The sequence below is a fragment of the Lithobates pipiens genome, unplaced genomic scaffold (genome assembly GCF_037356315.1).
Source record: "Lithobates pipiens isolate NorthernLeopardFrog02 unplaced genomic scaffold, aLitPip1_a1.2 Scaffold_18, whole genome shotgun sequence".
Classification (NCBI taxonomy): Eukaryota; Metazoa; Chordata; class Amphibia; order Anura; family Ranidae; genus Lithobates; species Lithobates pipiens.
In genome coordinates, this window is record NW_027507758.1 from 251490433 (window position 1) to 251506799 (window position 16367).

Genomic DNA, 16367 nt, shown 5'->3' on the forward strand with positions numbered 1-16367 from the left:
GTGACCCCAGTGCTCCTAGACAGAAGTGCTATCCACTTAGCCACTGTGCTGCCCTGTATAATTTACTATTTTATTTTTATACATACTCAAGTTTATTTCCGCCTTTATTCTTTTTTTTTTGAGGCTTGGTTACACATAATTTCTGTTTTGCTTTCTCCAGGTATAAATAGACATCCTTATCCAAAATAATTCAAATACTATATCAATTTATATACCCGCCAATTTCCTTTTATTTATTATTCAGACACAATATCTATACGATATAGGACCCTTAAGGTCTCTTTAGCCAGATCTCCCATCTGTAAGTACTTTCTTTACAGTAATATTAAAGTATTTTCCAATTGTATTTTAATTGTTTTTTTCCACAATACTACAGTGGTTATTTCACTGTTTATCATGAATTCCTCTATAATATATTGTTGCATGTTTTATTTACATTACATTTCTAACCAGTATATATCCAATTCACCTTCGCTCCGCCTTGTTTGGCTGAGCCTAGTACAGTGATGGCGAACCTTGGCACCCCAGATGTTTTGGAACTATATTTCCCATGATGCTCATGCACTCTGCAGTGTAGTTGAGCTTCATGGGAAATGTAGTTCCAAAACATCTGGGGTGCCAAAGTTCGCCACCACTGGCCTAGTAGTAGTAGTTTACTGTCAGGTCTCTCTATTTAGACATTCATTGCTTAAAACTTTTTATTGAACCTTTACTGTGTATGTGTGTGTGTGTATATATATATATATATATATATATATATATATATATATATATATATATATATATATATATATATATATATATACGTATATTTTATATCGTTCTTATATGCATTTATCTTAATATAGTTATGTATTATTATTTGATGGTTGTGGGGTCCAGGCTTTGCTGTCCACTGCCCGGTACCTTCTTACTTGCCCATTTATACCTCAACTAACATGGTGCTAATATGGCCTGATGAAAGAGTCCATTCTCCGCAACGCGTCACCGCATCTGTACATCACTTCCAGCTGTGACGTCACATCTTCCTGTCTCTGCTTTTCAGGAGGATCAGGAAGCCACCAGTGCTGCCAATCAGCGGAACCACTGTCTGTTTCCATTGTCGGACCTGGACTGGGATTGTGCTGACAGAACCATATTAGTGAGAAATGCCTACTTTTTTATTCTTCTTGTGAGTGCATTCATCTTATTTGTATTAAAAGTTTTTTTTAAACCTGCTACACTTAGTTGGTGCCTGTTGTCCAAAACCAATGTACAAAAAACTTATAAAAACAATTCCATGTGATAAAAGCAATATGGGGAATAGAGTACCTCCTGAGTAAGGTACTCTATTCCCCATATTGCTTTTATCACATGGAATTGTTTTTATATACGTTTTTTGTACATTGTTTTTTACCTATTAAAAGCCGTCTTTTGACCTGCACTTTTTTCTTTTTTATGTGTACCGATGCAAGTGCTGCTGAGCTTCACCATTTGGTTCCAGCACCCTTATTAGGGTTGGTTTTGGTCACTCACTTGCCATCACTGGAGTTCCTGTCCTGGTACCGCCTGCAGTATCCATTATATCCTTGGTCGATACCGTGTGAAGTTGGAGTAAGGCCAATCCAGGAAAATTCCTGACATCAGATATACAGTCATCGTGGACCTGTCCCATGGGTGCATTCATGCTCGATTGACTCGTTGTCTTATGATAGTGGAGTCCAACATCTCTGGTAAGTGTATATGAACCTTGATGTTTATTTTGAAGACGCCTACAGTTTGATGACTCTCGGGGCTGTGTGACATCCTGTGTATTCACCTACGTGTCTAGAAGGACATTTGGTGTTTCATTTACCTCTATGTGGACTTTTTCACAATTATTTTTTGTCTGATTAATCTCACTTACAAGTTTGCACTGTTTATATGTTTGGTTTAGCGCTACATATTTACCACTATTACATCTAATGGCACCCCAATTGCGACACAATTTTTCCGTGCTGCAAAATCACGCAAACAAAATCACAGGACATGTGTCGCCCAAAAGAAGTTCCGGAAATTCTTTTGGGCAGCATGCATCCCGCAATTTTGTCTTTGTAATTTGTCATGCGACAATCGTGGCAAAATCGTGGCACAATTGGGGTGCCATTAGACGTAATGGCATCGCAAATGTGTCCCGTGTTTTGCAGCCATTTGAAATTGCAAGGCGGAATCGTGGCAAGTCAGACCGCAATGATGTGTGAATTGAGCCTTAAACCACATTAGAAAAGGGGGAGGAAAAGTTTAAGCTGCCCTTCCCCCCCTAGATGAAGGTCTACTTTAGCTCCAGCTCGAGTAACTGTTGTCAGTAAAGTTTCCTAATACAGTATTGTGAGCTGCAAAAATACCAACACTGAAAGTTACACAAATTGTCAATCCACGAATTTGTGGAGTGTCATTGGAGGACTGAAATGCATTGGGGCTGATATATAAAAGCCAATGGACAAGAGCAGAGATAAATCACTACATTATGCCTGTATCATAAGCCTGCATGTGTGTACAACTGTATATCTCACCGTGAGAATGAGTCATGGATCTTTAGTAAGTATTCATCAACCTAATCACATGCGAGGAAGTACACGCATACCCATGCTTGTGTCTTTGCATCAAAACATTTTCAGTAGACAGTGAAAGACAGTGATCTGGCGTTGCTGGAAATCAGTGGGTGAAACATTAGACTTTAGTAAATCAGGCTCTCAGTGTGAACTTCTACAATGTGCTAAACATGTAAGGAATGCTGCGCCAGAGGCAATCTACCTCTTTTTGAGGCAGGTGTGATGGTAGAGATAACAGATTTTTTTTTCAGTAAACAAAGAAGGTTTTCCTAGAAAAGATCATAGGATCTTAATAGTGTTGTTGGATCGGAAACAATCAGGCAATGGGTTATTTACGAAAGGTAAATCCACCTTACACTGCAAGTGCAGTCGCTCTAAATCTAAAGGGTAGATCTGAAATGAGTGGAAGCTCTGCTGATTTTATCATCCAATCATGTGCAAGCTAAAATGCTGTTTTTTATTTTCCTTGCATGTCCCCCTCGGATCTACAGCGACTGCACTTCCAAGTGCACTTGCAGTGCAAAGTGGATTTTCCCTTAGTAAATAACCCCATGTCAAATTGGTCTTCATTGTAAGCAAGGTCCTCTAGCACCCAATGTGAAAAGTATGCCTTTTCCATATTTTTTCTAGTTCAAGGCACATATAGTTTCCAATATTCCTTCTTTACTGCCACCAGTGCTACCTATAGAGAAAATTTGTGCACTCATATTTACATCCAAATAAAGAATCTAAAGTGGCTTCAGGATCAAAAGAAGAAAAGAGAACCTCACTCTTTGTTTTTCTGTTTGTTTTTTTACAAGGATATGTGTGATAGAAATGGTAGTCAGATATTGTCAGCATTTTATTTTTATTTTTTTATTTTGAATGTTGGGCTTCTGGTTTCAACTTCTACCCTAATGCTAAAGTCAGTTAGTTGTCTGTAGATAAAATTGGCCTTCAAGTGTAAAAAAATGTTTCTAAACATTCTAAATATACTTACCTAACACACCACCTCCCTCCCACGGGGCCTAGGCGATGGTGATATCATCATCTTTCTGGCAAAATCCCAGAGTAGCCAAATATCATGAGAAGATGATCCTGTACTGTGCTGCAGTGTCTTCTTGTGACATTTGGAGTACTTGGCATTTCCCAGGATCTTGTCGGCAGGATGATGACGTTGTCCTCTGCACCATAGAAGCTGGGGTAAAGGTGAGTATATTATATATTTTCCCTGCAGGTGTTTGTTTAAACTCTCATTTGGTGTTTTTTTAACAAGGGGGAGGGACCACTCAAAAATGCACACCTTAAATGGACTACAAGGTTCGCTTTAATTACAGTGACTGAATAAATAAAGAGGCCCCTAAATGAGCTGAACCAAGACTAGAGAAGCATAAAACAGTTTTTTTCAGCAGCCTAGGTATTCTCTGTACTTAGTGTCAATTGGGACATGAGGCCTTGCACAAATGAGTGGCCTCTAAGCCAGACACTACTTTATTTTGTCTTATTGGTGGTGGTGGACATAGTTAAGAAAGGGTCCTTGTGCAAGAACATTTTTAGTAGGTTTGGTCAGGGCTTCATTAAGTATGCCTCCTGCTTCTCACCTGCTCTAAAAGTGAGCAGTGCCAAGGTCCCCAAGACAGCAGGAGGTTCTCAGCACTTACTCAACCCACATCTTGTATCAATGTACTTTTAAATTTTTACCGGGATCTTGTGCAGTTGCACAGCTGATGCGTCTGCCCAAGCTATTTTATGTCTATTTTTTTTCTTTAAAGGTAAAGGTTAGTATTTTCTTTTTTTTGGAAGGGCGGGGGTGGAGACAGCACCAAACTTTAGGTTGCTGCTTTATATATGTAGCGGATGACATTTGGGATCAAATGTCACAGGCCTGTAAATTTAGTTTTTGGCCTCAGAACAGTAAAGGTTCTAAGGGTTAATTGTGTAGGTAGGCCTTAACACCAGTCTGGCCAGGCTGTGTTTGGAAGTTCTGCCTGGTCATATGGGCGGTGAGGCGCACATGACAGGCTAGAACCAAGTCTTATTGGATTTTTGGGTATCGGCTTTCTCGGAGCCAATCAGTGGGAGTGCCGGGGCCCGCTGAGGAGTCTGGGAAGGCGTACTTAAAGGGGTGGGGGTCACGTGTTCAGGGGTCCGGAGTTGTTCGAGAGACCCATGTGGTCTAGTCCAGTTCCAGGACCGGGGTAGCCCCGTGAGGGGTCCCGGTCACGGGGTGTTCGACACCCCGCAGCATGTTCCTGTCAGTGGCCCCTGATAGACCCGCTTGGTCTGGGGTAGGGATCCATCCGTTCCCAAGTCTCGGAACCGGCTGGTCCGAGATGCAATAACTGAGGGAGGATTCAAAGTGTCCGGGTGTGCTCTCGGCTTGGAGGGACACCGCAGCTCATGGAAGTGACCGGGGGGAGGACTCTTCGGAGGAGGGCCGGTAAGTGGTATCCTGAGAAGTGCCTGGTTACTGAGTTGAGAAGGACATTGACAAATTCACACATTTCCAGTACCATTGAGGAGACGGGTACGTTCCAGGTACGAAGGAAAAAGGTTCCTGTTTACCCTTAGTTGTTTGTTCAAGTTTGAGTCATTGTGCTGACTGCCATGATATCTGGCTAGAGATCTGTTCAGCCTTGAAGTATCCAGCTGCGAGTGGCTACCCTCTGGGAGGAAATAGAGACTTTGCTAGACCTGCAGTTCAAGGTGCCTGAGTTCTTCACCCGTGCCCTCTGTTCCCTAAGAGACTGTGTTCATTGAAAGTTCTACTGCAAAATAAAACCTTTTTGAAAGGACTTCATCTGTGTCAGTGTACAAGTCATTGGGTATCAACCCTGGGAACCCCTAGAAGTGGAAGAGCAGGCCAAGAAAAGATAACCGGTAAGCCCATTAAGTCAAGGCCGCCCTGCAACGGCTTATGGCCGCTACATATAAAATCCTACTTTCAATAGGATCCATAGCCAATATACAGCTACACAGCTTGTTATTGGCTATAGACTCTGCCCAGTCACAGGGAGAGATCAGACCTGTTGGGAAGCCAGTGTTTCAGCCACCCTATCAGTCTTCACCCTCTGTAAGCATCAAAGGTTGCCTTGAAGCTGACAGCATCCTTAACAACCAGTGATGGGTTCAAAAGGGAAGAGATAGCAGCAGCAAATATGCCTGTCTCTGTACGCCAACTTAAAGCTGGTCTTAATTACCTCCAGTTTCATTACCTACAAGTTAGAGGTAATTATCTTTTAATTTGGTGCAGTAACTGTGTCATTTTATATAAGTGGGGCTATTAAGAACTACTGTGCATAAATACACCATGTATGTTGGTAAAGCTACCTAAACTGACAAGAGGAATTTTTGGGCTAAGCCATTTTAAATGGCCATACTGCTATAAAAGTGTTGTTGGAACTTTTTTCAACCCCCTGACCATATCTATGTAAAGACTTTTCTAAGGCTGGTTTCACATTATTGCAAATTGGATGCGGTTTTCACAGCATCCAATTCGCATGTCATGAGATTGAGATCGACTCTCTATGGAGACAGTTGACACATCTCCGCAGCGGCTCTGGTGCGAATTTAACAGGAGTCCTGTGCGTCTTTTGGTCGGTTTCAGGTCCGAATCTAGCCAAAAATTTGGGCTGAAATCGGACCTGAAGCGGTGAATGGGGACGCGCTGGACTCCTGCTGGGAGCCACTCCGTGCTGCGGTGTGAATCTTAAAGTGCAATTCCAACTTCCCCCTAACTGGCCTTAAGCCCTGGTTCACATCAATGCGATTTGGCAAGGAAATTTACATGTCAAATTGCATGCCAAATCGGCAACACCGATTCTCAAAAGTAGTTTCTGTACTACTTTCGCCGATTTGGGGTGCAATTTCCATTGACATCTGTGCAGGAACCCACATAGATGTCTCTGAAATCTCCCCCCAAGTCGGGACTGACATGTGGGAATGAAATCATGCGAATTCAGCTGAACTCGCACGATTTCATTCCCGCTGTCAGTGTGAACCTAGGCTTCAGCTCTCTGCCCAAAGCTCAAGGAGCGATTACATGATTACCTCGGACCAAAGCTCAAGGAGTGATTACTAGAGTACCTTGGGCCTAAGCTCAAGGAGCGATTACATGATTACGTCAGGGCTAAGCTTAAGGAGTGATTACATAATTTAATTTGTGTGCACCTATGAAATGGTGAGATACTTAATTACACTATATTTTCTATAGGCAACCTTGCAAAAGCTCCCTAGAGGTCATCAGTTTAGTGTTACGGAGGAGGGCTTGTGTTAGAAGTATTACTCTCACTCTGGCGTGTGTTGCGATTTGTAACAATCCTACATATCTCCACTAGATGTATTGCAATGACATCCCATTGCAATACATTCCTTCCCGGCTATGCTAGCTGGGGAAAGTGACAATGTGACCCTGGCATGACGTCATACACATCGTATTCTGGGTCACCAACAAGAAGAGGAGAGCGGACATGTGTACGATATTCTCCATCCCCTCCACCCGCTGGCACCCACCATGTTAGTCCCAGGCCCGCAGATGGGCAAACAGAGCCTGGAATACATGGCAGGGGTGTGCGTGGGGGGTGTATTCCGGTACCATGGGGTGTATAGAAGCAATCGGGCTGCAGCGCACGCACCCGAATGCTTCCAACTGATAGGCAGAATTCTGCCTGTTATCAATCTTACACACAATCCCAGTGTTGCAGCCACCAGATTGTGTGTGAAACACCCGCTGTCAGGTCTGTACAACGTACAGACCTGGCAGCACAAGGGTTAAAATTATTATTATTTTTTTAACTCATACTGATGGGCAAGGGCACTTGTAAACATATGTCTAATGTGCCTAGTGGAAAATTCAGCCTGCCTGCCCACCCCAGATACAACTGGCCTTTTGAAGACAACTATACAGGTGATGCAGCCTGCGATCAAAATTGAGTTTGACATCCCTGCACTGAAATAGTAGGGAACAATGCTAACAGAGAAGGGCTCAGAGATAAAGGCTCCATTCACACCTGAGTGATCCGAAACAAGGGCGGAATTGCCACGATTTCAAATTGAGGCAAATTGCGGGGGACGCTTTTGCGATGTTATTACTTCTTAATGGCACCCCAATTGTGGCACAATTTTGCTGCGCAATAAATCGCTGCAATGGCGGAAAAAAAGAAGCAGAAGCTTCTTTTGAGCGACAGCATTGCAAGTAGCGATCTGGCGCGATTGCAATACAATTTTTCGTGCGGCAAAATAGTGATGCGATTGGGGTGCCATTAAGTGGAAATGGCATCGCACCAGCGTCCCTTGATTTTGAACAACATGCATAATTGCAGCGATTCCGCCTGCGATTCAGACAGATCAGGTGTGAACGGAGCCAAAGAGATACAACTCTGTCTGGATAATCAGACATACTGGATATTGTGTGTGTGTGTGCGCGTTGTGTATATATTTATTTATTTTAATATATATATATATATATATATAAAATTTATTTTTGCACTTGTTGAACAGATATAATAAAACACTTTCAAAGGAATATTTAACAGACCAAAAGGCAGCAAATAAGAGACATTTATTGCTGGGGTTTACATACACTTTAATGCTAATCAAGCTGCAAGTCAGTAAACCTTTTCTCCCCTTTCACCTTTGTTTCCTGTATGATTATTTAGTGTGCCTTCAATAAGTAAAGCAGCTAACTGAGCCAAGAATGTATGAGGCGAGCTGGGAGGGTGTGCAGGAGGTGTGGAAAGAGAAGTGAAGGGCTGGCTTTTTATCGAGTCCCTTCCTCAGTCTTGTTCTTACAAAGCTTTTTTTCTAGCTAGGAAACGCATCATCCCTCCCAGTAGGCAGTCTGTGTTATCAAGAGTCATCAGGGGCCACTGAAACTCACACAATCCACTCAGCTCCCTGAACTAGCAACAGGCTGCATACTTGCAAACAAACCGACAGAACAAAAAAAGACTGCCTGCTGTTATTTCACTACTTGTACGAAGAGCTGAAATCGTTTAGGCGTCCAGTCGGTGTCTGAGAAGCTTGTGTGCTTTTCTTTTTATTATTTACTAGCAGGGGACATTTGGTGCACTAAGCAGAATAATACAAGGCATTGAAAAGAAGAAGACGAAGCATGGGTGGCCCAGCAGGTCAGCAGTATTGAACTGTTGCCTTTCATGTACCAACGTTTGAACTAAGAAGAGACAGAGGTGCTGTACAGGTTGGATTCTTGGATCTGGAACTGGTGATCTCTGACAAACTCATTGGATGAGATAGCTGTCTTTCATGTGTCAACGTTTGAACTAAGAAGGCACGGGGGTACTGCACAGGTTGGATTACTGGATATGGTACTGGTGCTGGGGGTCTCTGACGTACTCATTGGGTAGGATCGCTGCCTTTCATGTGCCAGTGTTTGAACTAAAAAGGGACGCAGCGGCTGCACAGGTTGGATTACTGGATCTGGTACTGGTGGTCTCCAACGTTACCCATTGGGTGGGCATTGCTGTCTTTCACGTCCCGATATTTGAACTAAGAAGAGAGAGATCGGCTGCAGAGGTTGGATTATTGGATCTGGTACTGGTTGTCTCTGACATACTCATTGGGTAGGATTTCTGCCTTTCATGTGTCAACGTTTGAAACTAAAAAGGGACGGAGGTGCTGCACAGGTTGGATTATTGGATCTGGGACTGGTGGTCTCTGACATACTCATTGGGTAGGATTGCTGCCTTTCATGTGCCAGTGTTTGAACTAAAAAGAGAGAGAGAGGGGCTGCAGAGGTTGGATTATTGGATCTGGGACTGGTGGTCTCTGACGTACCCATTGGATTGGATCTCTGTCTTTGGTGTTAGCTGTTGAACCAGGAAGACCTGTTGGGTGCTGGACAAGTTAGGGGAACTTGCATTTCCCCTTTCTGCTCATTGTAACTTTTTACTGTCAGAAGCCATGAGTGACAGCAGTGAAGGAATTACTTTCTCTGTGCCAGTCTCTCCACTGCCAGAGGTAAGGAGTTGCATGTACGAGGATAAAGTTGGGCACCGGCAACAAGGGCCGGCAGTAGCTCCTGCTGGCAGCAGACTCCCTGTAGCTGGCAGCTTCTGGCATGCAGATTACATCCATGGGGCCGGTGGAGGAGGGACTTGCCCTGCAGCCAGTCGCTGTAATAAAACTATTACCCCAGCTGCCACCTCTAGTACCAGCAACCGGAGAACCACTGTTGTCTATGTGATTAATGAGGGCACCTCAGGCATGCAGGCTTGTGAAAATGCTGCACTGCACAGCCTGCAGGAGGCGTGCGAGAGCCAGGGGGCAACACTCGAAACACTACCGTTTGGGAAGCTCGATTTTGGGGAGACTACTGTGCTTGATCGCTTCTATAATGCAGGTACGTAAATCTGGTGCTGCATACCAAACATATGTAATGTTCTATCATTTATTGCCTAGGCTAGGCATGTTGTAATCAATATTTGCCATCAAACCCAACTCCAGTAAACCTAAAACTCCTTCTTTGATTTGAGGCTGCGTCCACACTACAGGTTTTATCTGCTCAATTTAGTCTAAAGGCCCTGGTGCCCAACCTTACAGCCCTTTGACACTTTTTGTGGGCCCTACGGGGACTCTACAGACACTAATCTGTATTTTCACATTGCCCTGTTGTAGCATTTATTTCTAACAGCCCCATGTAATATGTTTCCAGTCATTGACTGTCTATTGAAGCATAACTCCAGTCTCCAACAACACCTATAGCATGTTCACAGTCTCTGAGAGTCTTCAGCAGCATGTCCAAAGTCTCTGCCCATCTCCTGTATGACGTCTGCGATCTCTGACCATCCCTTGCATCATGCCTTTGCTTCCTGGCCATTTCCTGTATTATGTCCACAGTCTCTGCCATCTCTTGTATCATCATGACCATTGTCTTGAACTCCCACTTGACTAGAGTTTGATAAATGCTTTTCCATATTACTCCTTCATTGCGCTTAGGGTTGCCACCTCATACTGTACCTTTAAACCCAAACACATATGAATTACACAGGTTCTGAGGCTAATTTAATGCAGACAGTGCACCAAGTGAGTTTAATTAACATCCTAATCAGCCACAGAACCTGTGTAATTAATATATGTCCGCTTTTAAAGGGATGAAGTGGCTACCCTAATTGCGCCACCTATTAAATCTGTTTATTAGTTTTGCTAAGAGGGATCTGTCAGTTTTCACAGTGACTTATATAAGAATAATCTTTTCACACATCTAGTCAGAGAAAGATAGATTTTACAGCAGAACTGAAGACACCCTATAAAATCGCTAGCAGGTCATATGTCTCTGCTGCAAAATAAAAAAAATGACTTGTGTCCGTTTACACCCGCCTACCTCCAATTCGATCCACTTAAAAAAACATAAGGGGATCCATCCCCTTCTGTCTAGGTGGATAGGACTGGAGGACCCATAGAGCGAGCTGTGTCCATGTGTGTTTTACATATGCAGAGTGGACATGGATCTGTCATCCGCCTGCTCTGCTTATTATGGCCTGATTGCCAAGTCACTTAAGTGGCCCCAAAAGGATGGGCACCCTTGGCCTAGAGCATGGACCTTGCATCTCTGAAGGAGGGCAAACAAGGTACGTTTATCAAAATGTGTAAGCATACTTGCACATTATGGCAAGTGCTCCTTCAGACCAGTGGCTGCTCTGTTCCACTTAAAGTCCAAGTCCACATTAGGCAATGCTGTGCTTGCTTCTCCTCTGTTGTCGGATAGTCCTCAGTTCTGCAGAGAATGGCGCAGATGTGGCTAGTTATTCAAAGTGAACTCAGCTTTACATTAAAGCGGTATTAAACCCAAAAGCAAATATTTATTATATTGCAGCTGACCCATTCTTAGATGTGATGGCTGCATTCGTTTTATTTTTTAGGCTTTTTTTCTGTTTTCATCTGGTGATCCAGCCTGTACGTATTTTATTTTTCAAAAGAACAAGCTCTCTTCCAGATGTATGAGCATACAGGGATGGGACAAACCATTTAAAACTGGCAAGGGTGCTTACAATGATCAGTTTTACTTTATTAATGTAAAACCTTTGTCCCAAAAGGAAAAGAAAAACAGTTCACTGTAACTGATTATAAAGTGTGAGCTGGAGTTTGGTTTTGATTTGATAGTGTATTCGCTAGTATGTACTGTTATGTACATCTAGTATGTACTGCTCTTACAGCTATTACTGCTATATGTACTGCTAGTACACCTAACAATCCCTTCCACCCAGGCTGACAATGCTGCTTTCCAAAGATGCCCTCTGTGCTCCTTCATCCAGAGTTGGGGCACTCTATTACAGGAGGCATGTTACTGGTCAGATCAGCAGGTGAAAACAGAGTCCAATCAGGTCCGCCTGTCAGTTTTCCAGGCGGACCCTATCAGACCCTCCAGTCTCTTCTATGGAGCGTCGGATGTCAGCGGACATTTGCCAGCAGACACATGTCCGCTGACACCCGCCACCATCCGATCTGATTCTATCCATCAAAAACAGATGAAGAGTGGTCCTATTCCCCATCTGTCCAGTGGATTTGATGGCATTGGATGGAAACAGACAGACAGTTGGTTTCCGTCTGATTGCGGAACTGTGTCCATGTCCACTCTGCATAGGGGAGCGGATACGGACCTGTCATCTGCCTGCTCAGTGGGGATCAGCAGAGAGATCCATCGCTAAGCAAGAAGATTCTGCTTAGTGGAGGCTGCCCGTGTGAAAGGGACCTAATAAAAAAAAAAAGGAACGCAGCCACCACACCAAATGATTGGTAAGTTGCAATATTATATATTTTTGGTTTTGAGTTTATTACCTGAACAGTTACTATTCTAAATTAACATACATTTTACTAAGTGAGCATTCTGTAGTTTTTTTGGTCCTGAACTACTTTTTTAGTAAAGTACCTCTACTAAATTACCTTTTTGACTGATTTGAGCATCACCAGTGAATACAGGGTATAGTAGTTTTACAGCATGTTTATAAGTGATAATGTTTAAATATCTATTCAAGAGCCTATTAAACAAAACTATATTTAAGAGTCTCGGTTTCAACTCCCACATACCTGGCGAAGGGGTCCTGTGCGGCTCCGAAACGTTGCACCTTTCTTTCTGTGATAAGCTCATTCTTAAAAAAAAAATAGCCTTCCAGGTGACATTTGTGATGCGCGGTGTGCTGTCAAATATGAACATTGATCCTGAGCTACACTGGACATATGTCAGATCTGTTGTTACATCTGGTGAAGGATTTATTTACGTTTGTCTGTTCAAAGTGATCATTTATATTAGGACACTGTGGCAATTGATATAAGTGGCACGTTCTCATCCTCCTAATTGAACCCTGCTCTATCAAAATGCCAAAGTTGAATTCTCAATTAAAATTTTGAATTGCATTCCTTCGTTCTAGACAAAGTACCCATAGGTTTATTTTAGCTTTTGATCATTTAAGCAAATGTATTTTCACAGATGTGCACTAAAATGTAGACGCTCTCTCATATGAAAGAAGTAGAAGTCCGTTGAGAAGAATAATCTAACTCAGGGGTCTCCAAACTTCCTAAATAATGGGCCAGTTTACAGTCCTTCAGACTCTAGGAGGGCTGGACTGTGACCATTAGTAGTAGAAAAGGTCCTGACTTCAGTGGGAAAACACAACTCCTCATCTTTGGTGTCAGTGGAAGGAATTGCGCCCCATCTTTGGCATCAGGAATTGGGAATTGCATAGCTCCCAACTGTCCCTGATTTCGAGGGACGGTCCTGGATTTGAAACAGAGTCCCTCTTTCGTCCTCATTTGTCCCTCATTTTGGTCTGCTCTATATAGTTGTATATAAAATGCACTGTTTATCTTTCAAAAAGTGTTTCCCAGTGCTAAACCTTTCATCTAATTTCTAAATTGTTGCATTTGTAAATTTCAAAAGCCAGTATAAAGGAATAGTAATAGTAAACAAAAAAACTGTTGTGGGCTTAACTAATGCTTTCTTGGTCTAATTGTCCTTTTAAGTGGATGTGGCAGGTTGTGTGTCCTATGCCTACATAGTTTTGCTAATAAGTGTCCCTCATTCCCATCTCAAAAAGTTGGGAGGTATGGAATTGTGCCCCCTCATGGGTCAGTGGGGGGGAATTATTCCCCATTGTTGGTATCAGTGGTTGAAAGAGGGCCCCAAGGGCTGGATAAAAGTAGGCAAAGGGCTGCATCTGGCCCACAGGCCATAGTTTGGAGACCACCGATCTAGATGAACCAGTAGTCTGTCCCCCTCCTTTGGTTGTCAAGGCAGTCTACTTATGTGCGCATAGGCATTGTTATTGATTTTAGCAGAGCTAGACATTGAATGGCTACAGTCAATGGATACCTTTACAGTTGCTGTGTACATATGTCACAATCCTTTGTTTTGTACGCAGACTTGTCCTTCTGACCTTGGAATGCACATGGCTTTTTTGTTAAGTTGCCATCATTTAAAAACTTTTTTTCTGTGACTTGGTATTGTAACCACTTGACCGCCGTAAGATTTTCCCCCCTTCATGACCAGTTTTTGCGATACGGCACTGCGTTACTTTAACTGACAATTGCGTGGTCATTCAACACCGAACACAAATACAATTGATGTCCCTTTTCGCCCACAAATAGAGCTTTCTTTTTGCGGTATTTGATCACCCCGACTGCATTTTTTTTTATTTTTTGTGCTATAAACAAAAAAATATATATTTTTTACTTTCTGCTATAAAACATATCCAATAAAAATATTTTAAAAATCAAATTTAGGCAAATATGTATTCTGCTATAAAAAAATCCCAATAAGGTTAGAATGATTGTTTTTCACAAAAGTTATAGCGTCTACAAACTATGGGATATTTTTATTTATTTATTTTACTAGTAATGGCAGCGATCAGCGACTTATTGCAGGATTTCGATATTGTGGTGGACATTCTGACACTAACTGACAGTATTTGGGGACCAGTGACACTAATACAGTAATCGATGCAAAACATTATGCACTGTCACTCTACTAATGGCTCTGGCTGGAATGGGGTTAAACATCAGGGGCGATCAAAGGGGTAACTGTGTGCTTAGCCAGTGTTTTACTATACTGTGGGAGGTGCTTTTACTAAGAAAAGACATGGAGCCTAGTCCCTGCTTTGCAAAAACACAGGATCCATGCCTTCCCTCCTGTCAGAACAGTGATCTGCCTTGTTTACATAGGCAGACCGCAGTTCTGCCTCTCTGTTTGATCATCAGTGGGTGCCGGCGGACACCGAGTCCATGGTACCTGCCACTGGGCTCCCGCTGTATGTGATCAGAGCGGGTGTGAGCTGTGGGCCTCCTGCCCAGAAGTGGAACTGCTATAAACCGGACCTGAAGTAATTAAAGTGATTGTGAAGTCTCATTTTTTTTTTTCCTCTAAGAATAACAAACATGTTATATTTACCTGCTCTGTGCAGTTGGTTTTGCACAGAGCTTCCCAGATCCTCCTCTTCTCAGGTCCCTCTTCAGCTCTCCTGGCCCCTTCCTCCTCTCCAGTACCCCCACAGCAAGCAGCTTGCTATGAGGCAACCGATCCGAGTCACAGCTCTGTGTGTCCATTCAGACACCGAAGCCCTGGTTAAAGACCCAATTTACATATGTTGGTGTAGCATGAGGTTTTTGCAGTTTTAAGCATCTTTCCAATGCCAATGTAAACTACTTAACAGATGCTATATTTTGTCCATGTACAGTACACTCTGGCTTAAAGCAGTGTTAAACCCAAAAGCAAATATTTATTATGTTGCAGTTTACCAATCCTTAGATGTGTTGGCTGCATTAGTTTTCCTTTTTTAGACTTTCTTTCCTTTATTTTCACCTGGTGATCCTACTAGTTAGGGCTTGTTTACACCTGCTTTGCTCTCTAAAGAGTGATCCATGTTTGGATTGCTCTTCAGAAAGCAGTATACAGGCAGTTAGGAGGCATTGTTTCATCTCCTGTTTTAACCCCCCCCCCCTAAATACCGGACAGCCGTGCCACAACCTTAACTGGCCAGATCACCAGGTGAAAACCGAGTGAAAAAATAGCCTGAAAAGGGAAAACTATTGCAGCAACAAGTAATGATTGGTAAGCTATTACATGTTTGATTTTGTGTTTACTACCACTTTAAAAATAATGGAATAAAGGTGCACTAAAGCTGAACTCCAAGAATGAGACAAACCCAACCCCTGCAGTGGGCCCAGCCCCACACTGCAAGAGTTAAATGCTCATGTATTCTATGGGTGCATGGATAAGGTGTATTATTTATTTTATCGCTCATCTCCGGAAGACTTCAGCACTGTTCTCAAGCTCCGGTCTGTGGGCAGTCCCTCGACATCATCACACACAGTGCAGGGCTAATAACCCTGCATTGTATATGAAGAGAATGGAGTGTGACAGGGGCCTGAAGCTGCCTCGAGAGGATGTGTCATAGGACTGGTTGCATGGATTGAGAAGGCCTATCAGAGCCAGGAATACTAAATGAGCATTTAACCCTTGCAGTGTGGGGGGGGGCCCAGTGCAAGAGTAGATTTTTTTTTTTTAATTCAGAGTTGAGCTTTAACTCCAGACAGATATAAAAAAACACAAATTAATGTGGCCCAAAGGTGAACATATCCTTTAAAGCTTCCTTTTTAAAATTAAAATAAACATGGTATATTTACCTGCTTTGTGTAATGGTTTTGCACAGAGCAGCCCCGATCCTCTTCTTTTCGGGTCCCCTGGCTCCTCCCCCCTGCTGAGTGCCCCCATAGAAAGCACTTAGCAGGGCTCACTTCTGAACCACAATTTCTGCATCTTTTGACACAGACACCGAGGCAAGGTCCTGCCCCCCACTCCCTCATCAT

The 16367-nt window shown here is 42.9% G+C and overlaps 1 protein-coding gene and 1 long non-coding RNA gene across 3 annotated transcripts in view; both read left to right on the plus strand.

Annotated features, from left to right (window-relative positions):
• Window positions 1-1247, plus strand: part of LOC143987779 (uncharacterized) — a 134136-nt gene extending 132889 nt beyond the window's left edge. The window contains exon 3 of the long non-coding RNA XR_013276700.1: window positions 1046-1247. This is a non-coding gene — a long non-coding RNA (uncharacterized LOC143987779). The remainder of the gene's footprint in view (window positions 1-1045) is intronic.
• Window positions 1248-1353: 106 nt separating this feature from the next.
• The window catches only part of MAP3K5 (mitogen-activated protein kinase kinase kinase 5), a 222179-nt gene continuing 207165 nt past the window's right edge, over window positions 1354-16367 (plus strand). The window contains exon 1 of one of the 2 annotated variants that reach the window (XM_077486787.1): window positions 1354-1712. In XM_077486787.1, coding sequence (XP_077342913.1) covers window positions 1688-1712 — 25 coding nt within the window. In that variant the 5' untranslated portion in view covers window positions 1354-1687. Of the gene's footprint in view, window positions 1713-8375; window positions 9910-16367 lie in introns of those variants that run through there. The other variant, XM_077486786.1, reaches the window with a different exon arrangement.